At 50.0% G+C, this 23,982-nt stretch overlaps 1 protein-coding gene across 1 annotated transcript; it reads left to right on the forward strand.

Moving 5' to 3' along the window:
* Positions 1-6,100: 6,100 nt before the first annotated feature.
* Positions 6,101-23,438, forward strand: LOC133348993 (14-3-3 protein gamma-B). Its single transcript, XM_061562183.1, has 2 exons — positions 6,101-6,405; positions 14,640-23,438. Exons 1-2 carry the CDS (start codon positions 6,319-6,321, stop codon positions 15,291-15,293), a joined length of 741 nt encoding a protein of 246 aa, XP_061418167.1. The 5' UTR covers positions 6,101-6,318; the 3' UTR covers positions 15,294-23,438.
* The last annotated feature ends 544 nt before the right edge of the window (positions 23,439-23,982 follow it).

The following is a 23,982-nucleotide window of genomic DNA, read 5'->3' on the forward strand; positions in this document are numbered from 1 at the left end:
GTGGAGAGGGGAGGGTGGGGAGGGGCTGGGTAGGGAGGGTGGGAAGGGGAGGGGCTGGGTGGGGAGGGTGGGGCTGGGTGGGGGGTGGGAGGGGTGGGGCTGGGTGGGGAGGGGCTGGTCACCCCGTGGTGCCCTTATAAAACTCAACGTTTAACCTACTCACGCCGGCTTGTGCCCGCCCTCGCAGTCGGGCATATTTGCGGAATACACCACGCCGCCGTTGACCCTGGCCATTGACCGCGCAACCCAACGTTCCTACCAGCTCCCTCCGCGGGAATGTGTTTGTACCGTCCGTCTTGTGGTGTTCTCTGGTCTGACACTGACGAAACTCGGCCATAAAAGGCTATCTCCGGTGCTTGAACATCTGAACACACTCTGTGTTATTGCCAGAAGGGGTAAAAACCTATCCTTATTATTTGATACTTTGATACTGGAAAACACAACCCATGCCATAGCACATCGAGTTCTCGACAGCACTGAATGGATTTTTGCTGCACCCTGCCCCCTGCTGCCCTCTGTGCAGCCTTACAGCCAACGGCGCAATTGGAAATACCCGGTGGGGAGGGAATACTCCAAACATATTTAGATTTAAGATACTGGCCTGTGGATAAGGAACCCCACTTGCTGTACTGACATCTCCTGGTCACTTTGCTGGCCTGCAGGTTTGAGTGTCGCGTCACATCACGTGTTGATGATCGTCAGCTAACACCGCCACCAGAGCACGCGGCCTCCACCCCACACAAATATCGGGGTTGACTTTCATGAGGCTGTAACAAAAAATATGGAAACAAAAACGAGTAAATTGCAATGTGGGGGGCTCACTGAGAGAAAATCAATAAGTTGATGTTTCCGCTGCCTCTGCTCCATACGTCCTCGCGAAGGCCAGTCGCCCACACGCCGTTCACAGCAAACTGCGGCGTTCGTTTTCACGAACCCATCGTATAAAACAATCATTTGAGCGGTGACTGTGGCTGCCGATGCTTCTCCATCCCCTCGCCCGCAGCCCAGAAACCCGCGCTGCCAACAACCCCAACTCGGCCCGAGCCGCGAGGAGCCAGAGAGCACCACATGGACCGGCTCCCGCAGCACGAGGCGCTCGATGAACCTCACGATTCGATGCCGAAGAGGTTTGGGGGCCACTCTGCTCGGCGAACGGCGACGTCCCCAACAGACACCGTGGCGACGACAGCCTGATGAGACTGCTGGTTGTTGTTGTTGTGGTTGTTGTTGTTGTGGTTGTTGTTGTAATCACCGGCGAAACGTCACGGTGTTCGAATAGTGAATGTCGTGGTGGGTTTACTCTCCAACACACCGCCGGTTCGTGCTGCACGAGTCACTAATTGATGACGTGATGAACCTTACTGATTGTCTGTGTCTGGTGGTGGCGGGTTTAACTACACAATCATATTTATGCGATAATACCCCTCAAATCACCTCGATTGTGGACACTATCGGTCACGAAAGCCTCCTCCTACTACGCCTACGTGTTCAACTGAACGTCTGATATTCGTTTGACATTCGCAACGAGATAAAAAAAAAACTGAGCTACACCATTCCAACTGAATTAGGATGGTGAGAGCTTGTGAACACATATGGGTCCACTGGTTTCCCTGTGAATGGGATGGTGAGAGATTGTGAACACGTGAGTCCACTGGTGTCCCTGTGAATGGGATGGTGAGAGATTGTGAACACGTGAGTCCACTGGTGTCCCTGTGAATGGGATGGTGAGAGATTGTGAACACGTGAGTCCACTGGTGTCCCTGTGAATGGGATGGTGAGAGATTGTGAACACGTGTGGGTCCACTGGTTCCCCTGTGAATGGGATGGAGAGAGATTGTGAACGTGTGATTCCACTGGTTTCCCTGTGAATGGGATGGTGAGAGTTTGTGATCACGTGGGTCCACTGGTGTCCCTGTGAATGGGATGGTGAGAGATTGTGAACGTGTGGGTCCACTGGTTTCCCTATGAATGGGATGGTGAGAGTTTGTGAACACGTGTGGGTCCACTGGTGTCCCTGTGAATGGGATGGTGAGAGCTTGTGAACACGAGTGGGTCCACTGGTTTCCCTGTGAATGGGATGGAGAGAGATTGTGAACACGTGAGTCCACTGGTGTCCCTGTGAATGGGATGGTGAGAGATTGTGAACGTGTGAGTCCACTGGTTCCCCTGTGAATGGGATGGAGAGAGATTGTGAACACGTGTGGGTCCACTGGTGTCCCTGTGAATGGGATGGTGAGAGTTTTTGATCACGTGGGTCCACTGGTGTCCCTGTGAATGGGATGGTGAGAGATTGTGAACGTGTGGGTCCACTGGTTTCCCTATGAATGGGATGGTGAGAGTTTGTGATCACGTGGGTCCACTGGTTTCCCTGTGAATGGGATGGAGAGAGATTGTGAACACGTGTTGGTCTGCTGGTTTCCCTGTGAATCCCATACAAAAAGAACCGTCCTGTAACAACACTTATAATGCTTTTAATACCATAAATAAATATATCCTATAACAGACTATAACAGCAAATAACGAAGCACTTAAGCCACACCATTCCAGCTGAGCACGCGACTCGAATGGAATCCGCACGACCCCACGACCCACGCCAGATCCGGGTCCACATGGTTCCTTCGCAAGTGGCAAAAATACAAACTTTTAAAATACAAAAAAACACGATTTCATGAAATGTACTGTGCGAGCTGCCCCTCCCCCTGCCCCCTTCCCCCATCGCCCCTCCCCTCCTTCCACATCCCCCGCCCCTCGGCGTGGCTCCCCGTGGCTTGCCGTGACGTGAGGGACCCCGTGGTGATTTACAGGCAACGTGAGATGAGCGTCGACAATTAGATCCGTAAACGTGGACAATTAGAGCCGTAAAAAAGATTTTTAAAAATATATATTTTTAATTTTCAATGATAGAATATAGTATTGTCATCAGTATGACATACCTATACCAAGTTTACAGTCGATACGACATTGGGAAGACGGTTGAAATTGAGTTACAAGATTTGAGGATACAACAGAGAAAGCGTGTAAAAAATTTAATATATATTTATTTTATTTTAATGATAGAATATAGTCTTGTCATCAGTATGACACAAGTATACCAAGTTTGCAGTCGATAGCACATTGGGAAGTGGGTAAAATTTGAGTTAGAATATTTTTGAGGATACGACAACAGACGGAGTGAGTTAAATAAAAGCGTGTAACAAAATAAGCAACCGTTGACAGATCTAAGCATCGAAATGGCCAGACACACATTCAGTTCTGTTGAGCCAGTGGTCTGGATAAAGCCGAGTGCTTCTGCACATGCAATGGTGTCCACGTTGCTGTTGGAAAACAAGAATTAGGTTTTACCCTTTCTGGCAATACAACAGGTGTTTAAGATGTTCAAACGCCAAATAGAAACCTTCTGCAAGGAATCAAGTTACTACATTAACCACACGCAGTGCTTGTGGTGAACATTCAAACAAAACATGCTCCGGTAATCGACGCATTGTCTTTGAAACTGATTGGCCTACACCAGAGGCAGCCATCTATCTCTTCCTGCTTTGTAACTGGCAACAAGGTGACATGATGGTGCCGTTGCTGGTGCTGTCAAACTCCTCCTTCATATTCCGAGGTCAAGGCTCCGATCCTGGGGGTGATGGGGCTTTTGCCAGTGCAGCTCCAAGGCTATGGAACGCTGCTGGCCTCTAGATAATAAGACAAACATAATATTTTGAGCTATTTAAATGTTGCCCTGAAAACTCACCACTTTAAAATGGCCTTCCCCCCATAGTTGTGGTCCTCTACGCCGCTAGCTCTGTCTTATTTCCCCACTTTCCATACACGGTGGGGCATTGGCATCCTTGGGTGAAATGCGCCTTACGAATGTGAATAATTATTGTGCTTAGCAATTATTAAATAAACATCCGGAGCTGATGAGCCCCATACGTTCAAAACCAGCCGGGAGTTTGCTTGCTCAAGACAAGTGACATTGGAAAGCCAACAGGCTGATGGACTAAGCACACATTTTTTGTATTCATTTTATAATCGGGGAGACAGGTTTAGGTGGGTTAAACTTCGTAATTGGCACCGGTTTTTTTTCCACGAGGTTGAACATCTTCCTTTTTTGGTTTAACCCGTTCCCAGATTTGCGCTCCACCTGAAGACGGAAGCTTGTGTTGCCTCCGAAACGTCGTGATTTTTATTTTTTATTTTATATTTATTAATTTTAATTGTAATTTTTTACCTATGTGACTTTACCGAAAAAACCTAAGAATATGAAAGCTGTCGAGTGCGAGCCGGCAACTCTGCCCCCACTGGGTTATGGGGCACGGAGCGATTTGTGTTTCGTGTCCACGACTCTCCGCGCACGTGGCGGCTCGGGGCCAAGGCGGACGCGGCAGGAGCGAGGAGCCGGGGGGGGGGGGCGGAGGTGAGTCCACGCCGCGCCAACACTCGATTTGTCGTCGGAGAGCGGTAGGGGGAAAAAATATCAACAAGTAAAAAGTGATGGGGATTTTTGTTGTTGTTGATTCAAACTTTTACCCCCACGACCCTCAGGCATTTTCTCACTTGCCATGGATGTCCAAATGATGAGAGCCACTTTGTTGAGCCATCACTTGTGATAGCCAGGTCGTTTTTGAAAACTAAGTTAATATCTCAGTGGGCTTTGTTTGGTAGGATGGGGATGCTTTAGTGCTGTATTTGTTTGTGTTTGTGTTATTTTACCCTTTTTGTTCTTTGCACTCCTATGGTGTTTGTTGTACTGTTTGTTGTTGTGACGTTCTTACCCCGTGCCCCTTCTGGACATATGTGATCAAAGAGCTTCATAGCTCATCGGATTCCTCCTCCACTCGCAATGTGTGGATTCTGATATATCTGATATATTCATTTCACAGTGAGCACTGCCTATCTGGCACAGATACATTTCTGAATAAACCACCCACCACCCACCTACCCACCACCACCCACCACCACCTACGCACCACTCACCATCCACCCACCACCCACCCACCTACCCACCACCTACCCACCACTCACCATCCACCCACCACCCACCCACCACTCACCATCCACCCACCTACCCCCCACCCACCCACCACCCGTGAAAAGCCGCCACTTCGTTGTGGTGGCCAGGTGGCTTCTGGGAAAGAGCTACACAGCTCACTGGGGCCTTACCTGGTGAAATAAAAACAACGTCTTTAAACTCGCGATGTGGTGGGTCAATCCAAAACGCTGTTTCTGTGAATTGGTTTGGCACGATGCTTATAAAACTGCTCATAGGATTTTAGGAACACGGTACTGTGGGGTTAAATAACATCGAATTATCATGGACAGGTATACCTGCCTGCCTGCCTAGATGTCTCTCTGCCTGTCTGTATGTCTGCCTGGATGTCTGTCTGTCTGGATGTCTGCCTGTTTGTATGTCTGCCTGCATGTCTGCCTGGATGTCTGCCTGCATGTCTGCCTGGATGTCTGCCTGCATGTCTGCCTGGATGTCTGTCTGCCTGCATGGCTGGATGCCTGTCTGTCTGGAATGGATGTCTGCCTGCCTGTCTGTCTGACTGTCTGCCTGTCTGTCTGGATGTCTGCCTGCATGTCTGCCTGGATGTCTGCCTGCATGTCTGCCTGGATGTCTGTCTGCCTGCATGGCTGGATGCCTGTCCTGTCTGGAATGGATGTCTGCCTGCCTGGCGCATGTCTGCGCGATGACGTCACCCAGGTTAGTGCGCGATGACGTCACCCAGGTTAGTGCGCGATGACGTCACCCAGGTTAGTGCGTGATGACGTCACCCCACCCCCTCCACGTGTATCTCCGTGCAAACGCCTCGGGATAGGCCGCCGCCTCCGCGCCTCGCCTCACTTCGTGCAATGTCCCAAACGAGTTTCGCTGGCTGGAGGGACGGACGGTTACGTGCAGAGGACGTCCGTGATGCTAGAATCTCCCGCAGCAGTGAATGCCGCACTGTCGACACACAAACACAGCCAGAGAGAGAGAGAGCCACTCCTCGTCTCCTCCTCCCTCCCTCCGCCTCCTCTCTCGAAGCTTCCGCGACGCGCGGGGCGGGGGGCGTGGGGGGACGTGGGGGGCGGGGCAAGGGGGGGGGGGGCTTCGCGCATGCGCAGTGCGGCAAGGCGAGAGACGTGACCGCGGCGGCGCTCGTAGCCGCAGCAGCAGCGGAGACGACGAAGACGACGCAGCAGCAGCCGCAGCAGCACGAAGCTCCACAGCCTCAACACCAGCAGCAGCAGGCAGCAGCTGAGCCAGTGCATCAGCAGCAGCAGGAGCAGCAGCAGCAGCGGCAGCAGCAGCAGCAGCGGCGTTGAAGCGCGTGCGCGGCTGAGATGGCGGAGCGCGAGCAGCTGGTGCAGAGGGCGCGCCTGGCCGAGCAGGCGGAGCGCTACGACGACATGGCGGCCGCCATGAAGGCGGTGAGACCCCACGGGCGGGGGGGAGAGGGGATGAGGGGAGAGAGAGAGATGATGAGGGGAGAGGGGATGAGGGGAGAGAGAGAGATGATGAGGGGAGAGGGATGAGGGGAGAGAGAGATGATGAGGATGAGAGGAGAGATGATGAGGGGAGAGGTGATGAGGGGAGAGAGAGATGATGAGGGGTGAGAGAGATGATGAGGGGAGAGGTGATGAGGGGAGAGAGAGATGATGAGGGGATGAGGGGGAGAGAGAGATGATGAGGGGTGAGAGAGATGAGGGGAGAGAGAGAGATGATGAGGGGATGAGGGGAGAGGGGATGAGGGGGTCGGGAAGGGGGTTCGGGCGGTGCGAGCGAGGGGTGAGGGGATGATATCGGGAGGCGAGCGAGACGGGCGGACGGGGTTGAGGTCGTGGAGGGGAGTGATCGAGGGGATGAACGGGAGAGGGGAGAGAGAGGATGAGGGGGGTTCTGGGGAGGAGGGATCGAGGGGTATGAACAAGAGAGGGGGTGAGGGGGGTTCTTGGGGGGCAGGAACGGGAGTCCTGGCCGGGGGGTATCGAGGGGATGAGGAGGGAGCGAGAGAGGCGAGGGGAGACGGGGTGGGGGGTGGTGGCGGGAGGCTGAGGACGAGTGGAGGGTGAAGGGGGTCGAGGGGGTCGAGGGGAAAGTGACTGCGAGGGGGAGCAGGGAGGCATCTGGGGAAGGGGGTCAGAGGGTGTGAGGGGATCACGGGGGACGCGTGGAGAGGGAGACGAGGGTCTGGCGAGGGGGTCGTGGTGAAGGTGCAACGGTGAAGGGGATCGTGAGGGGATCGCGGCAGAATCGGGGGATCCAATGGGCAGTGAATGAATGGATTCTGGGAGGAGATCGAGGGGGTTGTGAGGGGGTGAGACTGAGGGAGGAGATCGAGGGGGTGCGATGTGGAATCGATTGGACATGGGGGGTGGGGGGCATGAAGGGGACCCATTGAAGGAGAGACGAGGGGGTGAAGAGGTGCGAAGGGAGAGGCGGGGACGATGCGGGTCTGAGGGGGATGGGGCGTGGGGGGAGGGTATCGAGGGGATCAGGAGATGAGGGAGGGACAAGGGGGTCAAGGAAGTGGGTGAGGGAGGGACGAGGGGGTCAAGGAGAGGGGATGAGGGAGGAACAAGGGGGTCAAGGAAGGGGGTGAGGGAGGGACGAGGGGATCAAGGAGAGGGGATGAGGGAGGGACGAGGGGATCAAGGAGAGGGGATGAGGGAGGGACGAGGGGGTCAAGGTCAGGGGATGAGGGAGGAACAAGGGGGTCAAGGAAGGGGGTGAGGGAGGGACGAGGGGATCAAGGAGAGGGGATGAGGGAGGGACGAGGGGATCAAGGAGAGGGGATGAGGGAGGGACGAGGGAGTCAAGGAGAGGGGATGAGGGAGGGACGAGGGGGTCAAGGAAGGGGGGTGAGGGAGGGACGAGGGGGTCAAGGAGAGGGGATGAGGGAGGGACGAGGGGGTCAAGGAAGGGGGTGAGGGAGGGACGAGGGAGTCAAGGAGAGGGGATGAGGGAGGGACAAGGGGGTCAAGGAAGGGGGTGAGGGAGGGACGAGGGGTCAGGTCAGGGGATGAGGAGGGAACAAGGGGTCAAGGAGAGGGGATGAGGGAGGGACGAGGGGATCAAGAGAGGTGATGAGGGAGGGACGAGGGGATCAAGGAGAGGGGGTGAGGGAAGGACAAGGGGATAAGGAAGTGGGTGAGGGAGGGACGAGGGGATCAAGGTCAGGGGATGAGGAGAGGGAACAGGGGGTCAAGGAAGGGGGTGAGGGAGTGACGAGGGGGTCAAGGAAGGGGTGAGGGAGGGACGAGGGGGTCCAAGGAAGGGGGTGAGGGAGGGACGAGGGGGTCAGGAGAGGGATGAGGGAGGGACGAGGGGATCAAGGGAGAGGGGATGAGGTGAGGGACGAGGGGGGTGAGGGGATCAAGGAGGGGTAGGGGAGGGACGAGGGGGTCAAGGAAGGGGGTGAGGGAGGGACGAAGGGGGGTCAGGGAGAGGGGATGAGGGAGGGACAAGGGGTCAAGGAAGGGGCGAGGGAGGGACGAGGGGGTCAAGGAAGGGGTGAGGGAGGGACGAGGGAGTCAAGGAGAGGGGATGAGGGAGGGACGAGGGGATCAAGGACGGGGGTGAGGGAGGGATGAGGGGATCAAGGAGAGGGGATGAGGGAGGGACGAGGGGATCAAGGAAGGGGGTGAGGGAGGGACGAGGGGGTCAAGGAGAGGGGGTGAGGGAGGGACGAGGGGGTCAATGACAGAGGATGAGAGAGGGGGGGAGCAGGGGGCTGAGTGCAGCAAAGGTCGAGCCAGGGACTGTAAGCGACGAGTTTATGAAGGATTCGGGGGATAGGAGCAGCAGGGGGGTAAATCGAGGATCGATGAGAGAGTGAAAGGGGATCGAGGGGATCGAATGAGATTTTGGGGGTAGGACGAAAGACGGTGGAGGGTGACGTGGAGGGGGTGAGGGGGGGGGGTCCATGGGGGAGACGAGGTGAAGACAAATTGATGGGGATGGCGATTGAAGCGAGGTACAGTCCAAGGGGTTTGCGAGGGGATCGAGTGAAGGACGAGGGGAGGTTTAACAGATGAGAGGGGTAAGGCGAGAGGAGCCGTGGGGTTTAGGGGAGAGACTATGGGGGTTGGTGGGACTCGGTAAGAAGGGGGGGCAGGTGGGTGAGTGGGTGAGTGGAGCAAGGCGGAAGAACGGTGGGACAGTGGTAGCAATTGGGGGGTGGGGAGCCAGGAAGTGCAATGGGCGCAACAGAGGAGATGGAGCGGTGGGGGACGATGACCAATGCAAGATTTGGAGGCGTGGGGGGGGGTCAGGCGAGAGGGGTCCCTGGCACTGAATGAGGACTGCAATCCCTGGGGTAACCCCGAGGACTGTAGAGGGGACTGGGGGCCTGAGAAACCTCAAAATCTTTATTTGTCCTGGAGAAATCCGTTGAGCTATGAAGCTCTTTTTCACACACGTGTCTGGCAGAGAGGTGGGAAACCAGGGAGGAGGAGAGGGACTGGATGATCATCGTGGACTCGAGAAGGGTGGATGTAGTCTGACAGGTACTGGAGGCCTGGTGTTCCAAGGGAAGGTGGTCCTGTGTGACACCATGGTGGGTGGATGTCATGGGGGCCCCGTGAGGGTAATGTCCATGAGCCCGGGCATCTTCTTCTTTACAAGGGAGAGGGCAGTCGGGTTAATTGCGTTGGGCGTGGTGCCGCACGCCTGTAAATCAGAGTGCAAAGGTTTGCGGAGCATGTTTTTGTGACCCTTCCCACACCTGCTGGGCTTATGAGGTTTACGAGGAGGGCTAGCATTGTAGGTTACTAAAACTCATCTGTGTGTGGGCTATGGGAGTGTTGTCCCCTCGTGTGCAAGTCTTCTCTGGGAACTCCGGTTTGGTCCCAAATACACTCATTGGGAATTGGCCACATTCCCAGGACCTTCCTGACAAAAATACGTTTTGGCTCAATAATGAATATCTGGTAAATTAAATATCGTCTCGAGATGGTGTTTTTCAATGACGTGCCTTTGAATTCTTCAAAATTTGGACACTTGATATTTGAACAGTTTTCTGTTAGCTGATGAGCAAAAGCAGATTATTTAGTGTTATTAACATCCCATTGTAAAGCTATGTATTTAGGGGAATATATACGGCTGTGCAAAAAAACATGCGTGTGTGCAGCCTTCTCAAGATGGATGTGGAAATCGGGGCACTGCGGTTAAACATAGACCCATCATGAATAAATATAACCCACGGTACCACGACCAAATACTGGGCTCACTCTCTCTTCACGAGGGGTTCCATCTTACATGACAGGCAGGCCGGGTGGTTGGCACCGTCATCGGAGCACAAATCGGAGGTCAACTTAACCAATCGCGCGTCAGGTTTTGTTAAAAATGGGTACCGCTTTGTGTGAACGTTGACGGTCACCACCCTTCGGAAAGATTGCTGGTGGTAATCCGCAGTGGCTGTGTGGAGAATTAATCCACCACTGCTCCACAGAGTGCACGGCCACTGCCATCTTGGCGTGTTCGTGCAATGACTTGCACATACGTGCATAATAAGACGACTATCAAGCAATTAAGTGGATGCCGATATTTAAACCGCTAATAATATATAGTTCCTTTGTGCTGGATGAAGCCTTCTGTGGGCCTCGTTGGGTCTGTGGGAGTTGTTAGATCATACTTCACCGCGCTGGTCAGTGCGGAGTTCGCAGAGGGAAACCGTGGGGGTTCCAGATATTACGCACCGCCGATGTCGGCTGCGGCCGGGAATCGAACTCGGGGTTGCCAGGTTCCTAGCGCATTGCGCTAAGCACCGATTGCGCGTCAGGTTTGCGCTGCGCACTGCGCTGCCACTCCGCCCGTCTAAAGGTTACTGGTGGAAAAAATCTGCACGCAAAGATTTGTCAATGAAAATGTATTCAAGAGCTCACAATATATGCATCAAATGGGCGGTGCACATATGAATTATTGACAAATCGTATAATTTGAAATTCATGAAAACCTTGCTGTCACTTAGACTGCATGCACCAAAAGGACAAAAAAATCGAATCATGACCTCATTAATATCACATTATGGAAGGAGGTCTGTTTTCGGAAAGGTGTCTTTAAAAAGGCTGTTATGTAATTTGTGCACCCATAAAAAGCGCACAATGCTGTAATACGCTCTGATGGCATCCCGGTGATTAAACAGCGACGCAGGAGGATGGACCGAGTTCTTCCACGGTGCCCAGAATAATGTTTGAGGTGACAATCGCGACTCAGATGTCGGGGTCAAGGGGTTCCTGTACACCGAAAGGAAGGGTGATGTGATTGTAAGAGTTGATGACTGTTCTGTGCATTTTTTAAATAATTTTTTCACACTTTTATGACTTGGATGTTTTTCAGAAAATGCTTGTGAATGTGGAATTGTTAAGTTCGTGAGTTTAAACTCCTCGTTGTCTGTATGTTGAACTTATTTTGCACCGTACGTAGCCAGCCGTGTTAATTGGAGGTGTTGGGAGATGACTCGCCTCATTCGCATCGAGTGGAACAAACGAGCACCATTTTGTAACGGCCCAACCGTTGTCTTCTGGAAGGACTGGCCCCTGTCATAGGAATGGAGAATTCCCTTCACTGGCACAGGTTGGCTAAGGAAGATGAGTGCCGGCCCACATCCGTCTGAACGGACCCCTTGGGCTCGGCTATGTACACAGTAAATCAATTTTCTTTATAACTGAGGAGGTGAATAAAAACGACTTAATGTTATCAGCCTTGCTCGCCTTTGCTGGGATAACAGGACTTGGTTACAAGTGAGTCCGTGTAATGTGTCTGGATGCAAAGAGGTTGGGGTGGTGTTGTTCCTGCCCGTGGAAGCAGTGGAGGGTGGTGTAAGCAGTAGGGAGTGGTGTAAGCAGTAGGGAGTGGTGTAAGCAGTAGGGAGTGGTGTAAGCAGTAGGGGGGGGGGGGGCTGCTGAGCTGGAGGGGTTTGGGGGGCTGACTGCAGTTCCTGTCAACTCATTGATGCTTGAGCCTCTGCTGCTCATGAATATCATGTTGAATATAATTAGCATGCATTATTTTTAGCGTTTCAATTTTAGCCATTGAAGTAAAAACTATTTGTTGGGTTATTATACATTCATGGAACTATGTGTGTACTAGGGATGTGTTCCCAATTGTTTTTATATGAAAAATCCCAAACCCCAGGCCAAGGTTAAACATTTCAGATTTTTTTTTATTTGGGTTGATCTGGAAACATGACGTCACAAAGTTACGCCACTAACGCGTCGTCATGTCCACGCTTTTGCGTCAAGAATGGTGTCGTGGCATAGGGTGATGTTAGGTTTGCTAGCAGAAAAACATGTTGAATTTTTACGCAATGTAAATCTTCCAAAAAATGTTCCGTCATTTTTCTTAAAATCCAAAATGTGAGTTGCTTTTTTTAAAATCCAAAGCCCATCCTTAGTGTGCACTATGTATCATTCTGGATTGAGTCCTTTCAGGGATCATTTGGACAGTTTCTAACTTGTAGTGTCTGCACTCAACAAAATCAACTTGAGGCTCACACAATGGCAATGTGGAATCAGTCTCTTCCATTGATGCAGGGCTGCCATTATAGATTATCATCACCCTAATAATGATCCTTTGAGCATTGACACCCTCTTTGTCTTTTTTTATTCTGGCTATAAATATAACCCAGTCACGCTCGTTCACGCCTCTCATTTTGTGCTCTGCCGATGGGGGTTCATGGTTCACGCAGCGGTTAGCATTTTCATTTGGACTTTCAACCCATTGAAAATTAAACTATGGTTTATTTTACCCGGTAAGGCCCACTCTTTTTCAGAAGCGACCTGGCTACAAATGATAGCTCAACAAAGTGGCTAATCACGTGGCAATTTATTGCAGCCATATACTCTTAAACGCATGTTTATAAATGTTGAAGGAAAAACCGGAGGACCCGGAGAAAAATGCACGCAAACCACGGGGAGAGAGAACATGCAAACTCCAAATAATATACAGCAGCAGGCGTCAGGGTCGGGATTGAACCCACGACCTCCTCCTTACCAGGCGAGGGAGTTAACATCTCCTAGCCACTGTGGCCGGCGCCACATTCATTGAGTTGTAAATGTGGCCAAGCAATGGCCATATGGCGAATGGATTTGCCACTCCCACGCAGACTTCCGTGATATCCGCAGTTTGCGAGTTTTCTCCTATTACCCTGGAATAATGTCGCATCGAAATCACCCTCTTGCAAAAAAGAGAATGAGTGCAACTCCCCAATGTGGCACCATCCTGAGACTGAGGCCGTCCTCAATAACTTATACGTAATTTTCGTTGTACTGTCATTTAAAAATGCGCGTACGCCTGCCATTGAGTAGAGCATTGTTAGCGGTTATCCGTATGATTCATTAAACAAGTATTGTGTATTCAGGTTTTTATCAATCCTTGTGATAACCACAGTGGACTTATGCACAACGTCGTAGAACACTGATGTGGAAAAAAGCTTAACATTGACTGCTCATTGAAATCCTGATCGGTGGTCTCACTCAACTAAAAAGTGACTTACTAAGGCGTTGACTCGGCCCATCATCCCTCTGGCGTTGTTAAATTAGTAACGCTTTGAGGGAATTCACCAGTGGCTGGTCTATGAATAGCCTGGCCCCTATCATGGGGCTGTGGAATGTACCCGCTGGTTGGGGTCTCACCAGTGGAGACGTCAGGCCAGTGTTGTTCTGGCCTGGGAGACGCATCGATTACATCCACGTTAAATTGTTGCCATTTTATCGTCTGAATGAATAATATAAGGTTTCATTTTGATCCTTTCCACCGTCGAATATTTTTCAAGTGCTCTTATGCAGATGCATGCATCCACTGTTAGCTCGTTTCAACATGGAATATCTTTGGTATAAGACCTCCCCCCCCTCCCGTGGAGTTAGTTAAATTGTTATTAATAGTGAATCAAGCAGTACGGAATGAACATTTTCTGGGGAAATCCGATGAGCTATGAAGCTATTTTTCAAAGATGTCCAGTAGGGGAAGATCAGAAAGTTACAATTACAAAGAATAAAAAAACCGATAGGAGTACAAAGTATAGGAAAGGTAAGAAAATCACAAAAAATAAATATACTATCACTAAACCATTTTTGTTTTTGAAAATTCAAATCCCAGTCCATGTCAGTTATTGGTAACTCAACAGTGGTTGACCTGTGGATATATTATCTCACCATAGGGATGTGGAATTTCCACCATTGGCTTTGGCTATATACCAAAAATGAGTTGGGTTGTAGACCACGAACTTTTTAAAGTCGTAGTAAAATGTCAGAAATTCGGCGAACGCATCTGAGAGGACGTCTACCGGGGAGATGGAGTCATTAGATGAGTTCCTGTGTAGGTGCTGGATTGGTTGTTGCATCGCAGGATTGTGAATGGTGGCTCCGACTTGCGGAGACCTTCACCCAGCAGTGGATTGATCATGGCTGATGATGACGACGACGATGATGCATGATTATATCATAAGCGGTTGTCTTATGGGCATAATGACTCGCCAAAGTAACGAGGAATGTCACCACTTTCGCAAGGCAAACGGCACTAGTCGTTATCACAACGCTCACTCGATCGTAAAACACTGCCTTGAACCTTGACCCTTGACCCGGGCGAGCCTAGAAAACTGTATCGTGGGTAATGATCGTGCGTTGCCCCCCCCCCCCCCCACCGGCTGTGTCGTCGTCGCCAGGTGACCGAGCTGACAGAGCCGCTGTCCAACGAGGAGCGCAACCTGCTGTCGGTGGCCTACAAGAACGTGGTGGGGGCGCGCCGCTCGGCCTGGCGCGTCATCAGCAGCATCGAGCAGAAGACGGCGACGGACGGCAACGAGAAGCGCCTGGGGCTGGTGCGCAGCTACCGCGAGAAGATCGAGCAGGAGCTCGAGGCGGTGTGCGGAGACGTGCTCAACCTGCTCGACAACCACCTCATCCCGCGCTGCGACCACCCGCAGTACGAGAGCAAGGTGTTCTACCTCAAGATGAAGGGCGACTACTTCCGCTACCTCGCCGAGGTGGCCACCGGGGAGAAGCGCGACCACGTCGTGTCCAACTCGGAGAAGGCGTACAAGGAGGCGTACGAGGTGAGCAAGGAGCAGATGATGCCCACGCACCCCATCCGCCTGGGCCTCGCGCTCAACTTCTCCGTCTTCTACTACGAGATCCAGAACGCGCCCGAGCAGGCGTGCCAGTTGGCCAAGACGGCCTTCGACGAGGCCATCGCCGAGTTGGACTCCCTGAACGAGGACTCGTACAAAGACTCGACGCTAATCATGCAGCTCCTCCGAGACAACCTCACACTGTGGACCTCCGACCAGCAGGACGACGAGGCTGGAGAAGGAAACTAGGAGGCGAAGGTGGCGGCGGCGGCGCGGGGAGAGAGAGGTGTATGGCACAGCCTGAAAGGGAGCGAAGATCTCTCGAAGAAAACAAAAAAAGCTACCGCATGCCACAACCAATGGGGGATGAGTTAGATTCTGCTTTGTTAGCAAAATGTTGCGAGCCTCTTGTTTCCCGCTGCGCCCGCGTCACGTGCGGCGATTGTTTCTCGCGCGAGCCGCCCGCTCCGACCCGCGCGCGCGGCTCTCGTGTCGACCGCGCCTGGCACGGGGCACTCGGGAAGAGCTGGGCCCGAGTATTTCGCTAACCAAAGAGGTGCTCGAATGAATTCCTTTGTATTCTTACGTGCGTCATCCATATTACATAGAACGTGATGCCGAGTGTACGGTAGCGAGCTCCACAGTGATAGTACTTTATTTTACCGATCACTTTGCACCTCGGTAGATTTTCACCGGCGAATCAATTTAGTTGATTCTATTTATGTTACGTGTGCTCAGTCTCATTTTGTGATGCTCCAGAAGGACAAGTATCAGTCGCAGTGTTAACATGGAGATTCCAACGGCGGCAGCTGAACAATATTGAAGTAGCTGTCGGAATGTTTCACTTTAAAATCTATGCCAACAGATACATTGCTACATTGCATTAGTTCTTGCTTCTTCGGGGCCACTAGGGCCCTGTTCAATTTGGAAATCAATAAAGTCGGCAGCAACTCTGCTGGGTAGTCTCGTGTGATTCGTATCAGAATTTTGAGGCTGCATCCACCGATGTAGCCTTCGCGCTGATGTTACACAATCGACAGCCAACTAGGTTTTGCTTTGCCCATCTGAAGCTATGCCACGTTTTGAGCCCAATAACACAGTTTTCTTAACAACGATTCACGCATCATTTGATGTCTGGCAAAACAAAACCTGCCGATGTTTCCATTGGTCTGCGGTGGTGTTGTGTGTTTCAGCCATTACCAATATGTGAATTTGCCATATAGTTGTGCCATGGCGGTAACTCCGTACATGGATTGTATTAACGGTTGCCATGTACATTCTCATTATTTTGAGATCACCATATACATATCTCGCCAACAGGCTTGCGATACATCGTTTTTTACTCTTCTGGCAGAGGAGATGTACGGATAAGAATCTTTAGTTTAGATCTGTCAGCGGAGACACTTTATTTCAATCGTGGATCAGAATGTGCGTTCCCCCGTCTGTGGGGTGTGTGCGCATACATCCTTTAAAGTGTTGGGGATTTAACATGGGTGAGTTTATTCCCTATGGCTGTATTGGCAGACCTCGCGCCCCTTGTTGGATAAGCACTAAATTCCATGTCATGTGCCATAGATGACAGTATTACACACTGAGCCAGGCACCTAAGTATAGTTTGGTGCCTCTTGTAATTCCCATGTGCTGCTTGCGTGTCGGCATCCGCAGCACCATCAGCTTTATTCTTCACTGAAGAGGTCAAGAGTATGCTCCAAACTTTCTCGTGCCACACCAATGCCACAACCCCAGCTTTCCCTACGAGTAAAAAAAAAAACAGCTCCTCTTCACTAGCGCAAAATAGCATTTAATTTCTAACCCAATTTATACTTTTCAGAACCCGCTCCTCCAAAAACGTAGAAGACCCGCACCATTTGCATTAACGATGTGCCCTAAGGCCCTGTTCTCACACCGTTCCAACTCCTGGGCATAATCGCGTGTTCATTTTACTATTTTGATGCGGTGCAATCGGCGACAGGTCCGTAAGCCAACTGGGACACGGGAGCACCAGGCTGGGCAGTTACAAAAATATTCTCGCCGTTTGCTTCACTGCAGATGCGCTTCTGCGGCCATCTGGAACGCCCTTCCGATATTAGGAAGCCACTGGAGCTATGCACTTGTAAATCTGAATCTAATTTCTTGAACTTTTTGTGTTTAGTTTGTTGTCCTTCCCCCACACCTCAATTTAGCACGGTTGGCTACATATAGTGTGGAAGAAGTTAAACATAGATACACGTTTTATTACCCAACACAAGTGGTAACTTGAATATTTTCTCAATAGAGTTGGTTGCCCGATGGGCGTGGTTAACCTTGCTCCCAAAATATGCTCATCGTGCTGTGAAAGCTACAGTGCGTTTTAAATACAACCTGCCGTGGTTGGATGTCACCAGGCGGTAATCTTTATTGATGAACAGTGGCTTCGTACAAATGGTTTGCATTTAACGAACTGCCAAATTGCCACCGCTCTCTCGCCACACGTTAGCCAAATTGGGGTTGATTGTATTTTTATGGGGGCACTGGACACATTTACTCTCGTAATAGACGGTCATTTTCCAGTGTATCTTCACGTTACTCTACAGCTTGTAGTCATGTTTTGTGTGGTAGGATTTACTGTAGCTCCAACCGATATTTGCCAAGGTTCGTTTCACATTGTAGATGCTCTGTATTAAGCAATAGATCTGCCAACAGGTTAAAGTAATGACGAAGATGTAAACGCCTGTCACCCATTGAGCACTAATTCATTGGCGCCACAACACAGCCCACCCCTTTACAACTTTACGTGAAACATTGTACCACTGCGTTAGAGGCAGTTGCAGCCCCCGAGGTAGAATCATAAACATCATAACTCTCCTGCCTTCCAACAAGCAAGGCATTGCATGACACAGACCACCATTCCAGATGCCTCGACCATCCCTCCATCAGTTGGAATTTGGTGGCCTTTTATGGCAACACACAGCAGTTTAAAGTTGGCTACCGCATAACTCATAAGTGCTGTAGGAGCCATTTGATGCCGGCGCTGTGTACTGTCCGTGAAAGGTCTTTGTCAAAAGATGTGTTCATTGTCAGACCAGCGTTTGAAAATGAAGCCGGAATGGGACGTCATATCACAAACGGGGTCGTGGAACAGCACCGGGAGCTGTAGATAAGTCGTCACGTTTCAGGGGAGCACATTTGGAGCGTATCTCTCCCTGCGCTTTTTGAACTTGCTGAACCAACTCTCAACTAGCCAGCCTCTGACCAGATAACGGGTCAAGAGATGCGGTTTGATATTCTGTCATCCCCAGGTATGCTGTGTTCCGTGCTCTCAGCTGGTATTTTCAATTTGATGGCGTTGGGCTCATGCGGGGCATCCTAGTACACGATGGTTAGTACTCTGTTTACAAATTAATTAGTGTAGAAGAGTCTTCAGACCAGTGTCCGTACGTTTTACATTTGTATGTCAGGTAGCAATCCCGTCCAGTGGAAACCTGTCCCGTTTTTGTTTGGCAGCAGATCTGATGAAGGCCAAACCCACCTATAGAAGTTTGTGTTGTGCAGAGCAAAGCCTCGTCATTAAGTGCCCATAAACTAACAATAGTGTATGTGTTGGGAGCTCTAAAACACAATGAGGTAATCCATCTGTCACCGTGGGGTTGTGTTCTTGTATTACTCCGTTGTGTCGGGTGCCACACGAAGCGAGGTGCGGTGGTTTGTGCAAAACTGGGTTGGTGGACCACACATTTGTGAAACTCCAAACCTGCTGGGCTCTGAGGTGACCAGGCAGTACAGCAAATGGATTGAATCCATCTGTACAGAGCATTGAATGCGATCCTTCATGCGTTGTGTGGGTTTATCTCCGGTGGTTATGATTTCCTTCGACGTGCCGCTCATGGACTTGGCAAAACATCCTAGTGCAGGAACTGCCTTCAACAGTCTTGGGACGCATTCTTTCCCGTCTACTTAAATGGCATTGTTAATATTACCATGCTCGGTGACCTCGTGGGTGTTTGGGTCCGTTGCATTGGGGGAATGTTGTTTCGCGTCCGTGCGTGCGCCGAGATTCATTAGTGTCGCCACAATCGTAGGAAGCACGGGGACGGCGGTCAGCCCTCGCGTGCACAAAGCAAAGTCGGCCGCCGAGAGCGAGCGCGGAGTGAATGCGGGACGTTGTTCTTGGTGATGGACGGGGTGGAGGGTGGAAGGTTGCCAGTTGATTTTCTCATTCGAGAACGATGAAGGCAAAGAGGAAGGGGGGGGGGTGGTGGGGGGGAAGTATGGCTGCACGGCGAACCATAGCGTAGGCTGCACTTGGGTGTTACTGTTTTTGCTGTTTGAGAATTAGCTCTCCGAAGCTCATTAATAATGCAAACGTGACTTGTAGACGTGAGGGCAGTTTGGCGCGATGTATTAATCGCACCGCATTTACTGTTAAGCCTTGCCTTTCGCTATCGTAATTGTGGTTAAAAGTGTTATATATATATATTTTATTTGTTTGTTATTAATGTGTGAAATATGAATAATTACTTTGCTAACGTTTAAAATACAATTAATATGTATAGAAACGCATCGGTCCGTTTCACACGTAGTTTTGCAACGTCGGCCTCCAGAAACACACATCTGAAATATCCAAGCAACTATTGAAGGTTCTTCTGCAGTGGTTGCCAGGTAGACATCTCGGCAACTACACGGTTGGGGTGTAGCACTGTGGATCAAGCGGATTTTTGGAATCCTACGGCGATCCCACGTTCGCATTGAGAATGGCTTAGACCAGGGGTGTCAAACACACAGCACCACAATTCGCTTCCTCCGGCCCACCACGTGTTTTCGTTTGTTATAACTTATGTAATTTTAGTTATATTTTTCAAAGCTCTTACCTAAATTCAAACTGAATTTAAACCGGACATTGAAAACGGGAGATTTGGCACGTGTCATGCCGTGAAAAAAAAAAAAAAACTCTCTTTAGCCGTGCTTTTCGATTTTTAATTGCTAAATTTATACCGTGGTGTTTATTATGCTTTTGATTTTCATAGGCCCAACTGTGTGGCCGGCGGGAAAAGCATTTGAGTCCAAAACCGGCCCGCTGTCTGATTGAGTTTGACATCCCGTGGACTTGAGCCTCCATTCACAATGCAACGCTGCCCAAGTATAAATGTGACTCCCTGCGACGGTGCCACGACCCTCGCCAAATCGACCGATGCGGGCAACACGTCGGGCCAGCCGCAGCAGTTTGGAACAAATGGCTTAGAGCCACCTGGACAAGCGGAATTGGTCATGCAGATATGCTCCGGGTGTTTGTTTTTCAGTGGAATTCCGGAGGTTACCACCTTGCCTCGCCGTCTCAGTTTCAGTTCTTGACAGACGAGCCGGTGAATACGGTCGTTAAAATTGAGCGCTTCTGTAGTTTTTAGTTCCAAGCGTGATTTGAACAAATACGTGCGTACGTTTTTCAGTGTGCATCGTAAAACTTCCTCGTGGCCGCGTGGAAAACGCTCGTGTCATTTGAGCAAAAGAAAAGAAAACTGGCTGCTCTGTTGTGTGCGGGGTTCAAGTTGCCGTTTTTGGGTTGTTTTATCCCAGCAGGGTATTGTGGTCATCGTTGGCAGTGAATCTTAAAGTGTGTGTGTGAGCCTGTGTCCTGTCTGTTCTTTGAAAAGCCTCTGCCATGAGGATTGGAGCGCATAAAAACGAGGTTATTAATTGCTGACAGGTTCGGATGAATTTGGCGGTTGACGGGGCGTTAAAAGGAGACGCGGAGGAGGAGATGCAATTTTGCCCTCCCATAGCTTGTCAGTACTGTACTGTACAGGGTAGATCGTACAATTGTACCTCGCCTTTCAACTTTCCTCTTTGGAATGTCTTGAACATTATTAGGTTTACACTTAACTGGAAAATTCAACGAAAGCTAAAGTACCTTGAGTAACCACTTAAGAATAACAATCATTGAATTTTCAATATACTCTGAAAAAAATTCCATTATTTCTTTCTGGCGTATACCTCGGAGGACGCATAACCAAGTCGTGTTGCTGGAGGTCTTGCAAATTGAAGAGAGTCCAGTCTGCTTCCACGAGTGCGCGTCCGACGCCGCTTGGTGGCTCGCGAACAGCGGGTGGTGTTAGCGGCGCGTCCTCCCCTTAGCGATGTGAACCGTGCACGTAACGTTCTCTGCGTCTTAAGACTCGTGTGTCCGTTGTTCGCCGTAGGGTCCCACCACTCGAGGCCGCTACATTCACAACAATGTTAAAAAAGAATCGTGAATCTGAATTGGCGAAAAAATTATTTGCATCTGGTGCGGTGGCAGGGGGTGGTGGGGGTTTTATTGTACCCATCGCTGCACGTGGATCACTTTACATGTCGCAAGGTAGTCTGACCTTTGGTCAGTCCGTATACCAAGCAGGTTCTTATGCAGGACGTTTCCACCGTTATTGACACTTGGCAGGTTATCATTTAAACTGGCGGTGAGAAAGGTGCACTCTTTACACAGACGGGCACGTGACTGAACAAACCTCAGGAACAAATCTACTTGAAGGTGTTTACGTCATATCCTGCCCGCGAGTTCTAAAGTGACGCTTTTGAGGCCAGGCAGGTGGCAGTTTTCAACTTCTAACGTTGTTGGCACCTTTTTGGAGGCCCTGTTTACCGCGAGTTTCACAAGCTCGGTTAAATCGGCGCTAGACGGACGGGGTATGAATCCAGGGTTTGGGTCTCGGGACTGTTACGTTTTATTTGTGAGCGGTAAATGGCCATTTTTTGTTATGTTGCGTGTTTGAAAAATACTGCTTACGCTTAACCAATTTTCATTGTCATCACATACGTGTGGCGGATTGCATTTTCTGGAGAAACAATTTGCGCGTGCAACGATTAACGTCGATTGAAACCTCTGCTCGTGAAGAGCTCCACAGAGTTGCTTACTCTGTGCCTACACCATCCGGATAAACACTTTGTAAGTTGTGTAGCCTCATTGATACTTGCGGATAGATCCCAGCTAACGGTGACAAAACAGCAGACATGCCTTGATTATTCCTCCCAGTTCTACACCGTGGAACCTCTCCCTGTTGGACATCTGTGAAAAAGAGCTTCCTAGCTCATCGGATTCCTCCAGGAAAGTACAGATTCTGATCATCGTCCCTAACCGTGTTCAGCCGCGTCGCTGATCGTCAACGCATTTGGCCTCTCTATTCCAAACCCCGCAACTTTGGACCTTCTCGGTCCGTAATTGTCAACCTGATCCAAATCGAGAACTCTTTGCCAGCTCTCAACTCGTCTGTACTCGGAGCTACTCTGGTGGTGAGGCAACGCTTGCGTTGTAAACCTCGGGACATCGCTTTAGAAACTACAATTTATAAACAAAAATCAACGTTTGTCAACATAAAATGTTGAAACCTGCTAGGTCACCAGATAAATAATGATCTCTTTCCCTTATTGACAATCTTTTTTTAATCAATCGGTGCGTGTAGGTTGGGAAAGTGTGACTTTCAGGCTTCGTGCACGTGCGAGTGATTCGTGTTTTTTTTGTTTGCATGGTTAAAGTTCTTTTTTTTCTGGAACGGGTGATTTGTGTGCGTTATCTCTTTCCCTTCCTCTGTGGCGTGCGCGCACATTTGCTTGGGAGCTTTTGGCGAGCGGCATGATTCAAGACGTTTAAAGTTGATTTTTGGCAAATACAATGAAGCCGAATTTTCTTGACATGTGGGTTGTGCTGCGTATACGTTTGACCCACGTAATTTGCGCAGATGAACTTAATTCACGACAGGGATTAACTGTTGGAATAGCTTTTTCCCGTCACTGTTGGTGACGATGATAGCGCGTGGAAATGAACCGGTGTAAAATGAATGCATTTGATGTGCATGGAGCTGAAGAAAACTGAGCGGCGAACCGAGTGGATGTTAGCCACTCGTCTCATTTGTGAATTTTTTTTTGCCAAATCGCACGATTTTTTTTAATGATGCTTTGTCTTTTAATAGACTCTTCGGAATCCATGGAATGTGACCGTAATCTCTGTCATGCATGCATGCCGTAGGAGTGACTGAACGTGCAGAAAAACGGTTAGCAGCTCTGTAATCTTCAGTAGCCCATAGTTTGATATAATTGCTGCTGTTTAGCAACCTACTACACATCGGTGTTGTAGTAGTATGTGTTTTTGCGAGAATGTGGTAATAGGTATTTTATGTAATTTATTATTTTCACCTGTATTTTAAACCTTCACAATTACGTTTTGTGTGCGTGTATCATTTTTATTTTTTACATGCCAATGTTAGACTTTTCTGTTTGAATCTATTAATAGTAACATATACTAGTTAATGAGTATTATATCAAGCATGTTGAAGTAAAGTGTTCATTCAGGACTATATATAACTGTGGACACCTAATGTCTTTCAAGCTGAATTAAATGTTTATCTTAATAAATGCTTGCGTGTACCCTCACATTGTCTCAGAGTTAATATTTTTGCTTTATTGTGAAACCTTTGAAAGTATTTTTTTCTCCCTATCAATATTTGCCGTCTCAAGGCTGCAGAGTTGCAGTCTCAATTGCCCCACGGCGTTTTATCAGAACTCTAGAGATACAGAATCTCAAGGGTCGTCACCACGTGGTCCACACGCACAGAGACTCGTGCCGGCTGTGTGCCAGGTCAACAGATGCCGCGACCCTACGATATTTCAGGACTGAATTTCTTCAAAACTGCTGTCTGTCTAGTTTGTTGTCCTTCCCCCGCACCGTCCGGTTAGCGCGGCCGGCTACGTACGCTGCGAAAGAAGTTCAACGCACAGACATAGACGCAGAGGGCCATTTGCAGAATGTGATTTCTGGTGGCAACTGGACTTTCGGCAAAGGCAATTCCACCAAATCCATGTGCGATCGCCAACGCTCACCTCGCCGACTTGGCCAAGCCAACCAATGGGTCTCCGCACCGACAATACTTTCGCATGCGCGTTTGCCGTTGCCTAAATGCCTCGGCAACTCTCAAGC

This window comes from Lethenteron reissneri, chromosome 28 (genome assembly GCF_015708825.2).
Source record: "Lethenteron reissneri isolate LAM-NWPU_2019-01 chromosome 28, ASM1570882v1, whole genome shotgun sequence".
Taxonomy (NCBI): Eukaryota; Metazoa; Chordata; class Hyperoartia; order Petromyzontiformes; family Petromyzontidae; genus Lethenteron; species Lethenteron reissneri.

Bases quoted from the DNA above. Each gene is read 5' to 3' on its own strand.
- LOC133348993 (XM_061562183.1), top strand. From the start codon at position 6,319: ATGGCGGAGCGCGAGCAGCTGGTGCAGAGGGCGCGCCTGGCCGAGCAG. The intron at 6,406-14,639 runs GTGAGACCCCAC...CGTCGTCGCCAG, and splicing joins TGGCGGCCGCCATGAAGGCG to GTGACCGAGCTGACAGAGCC.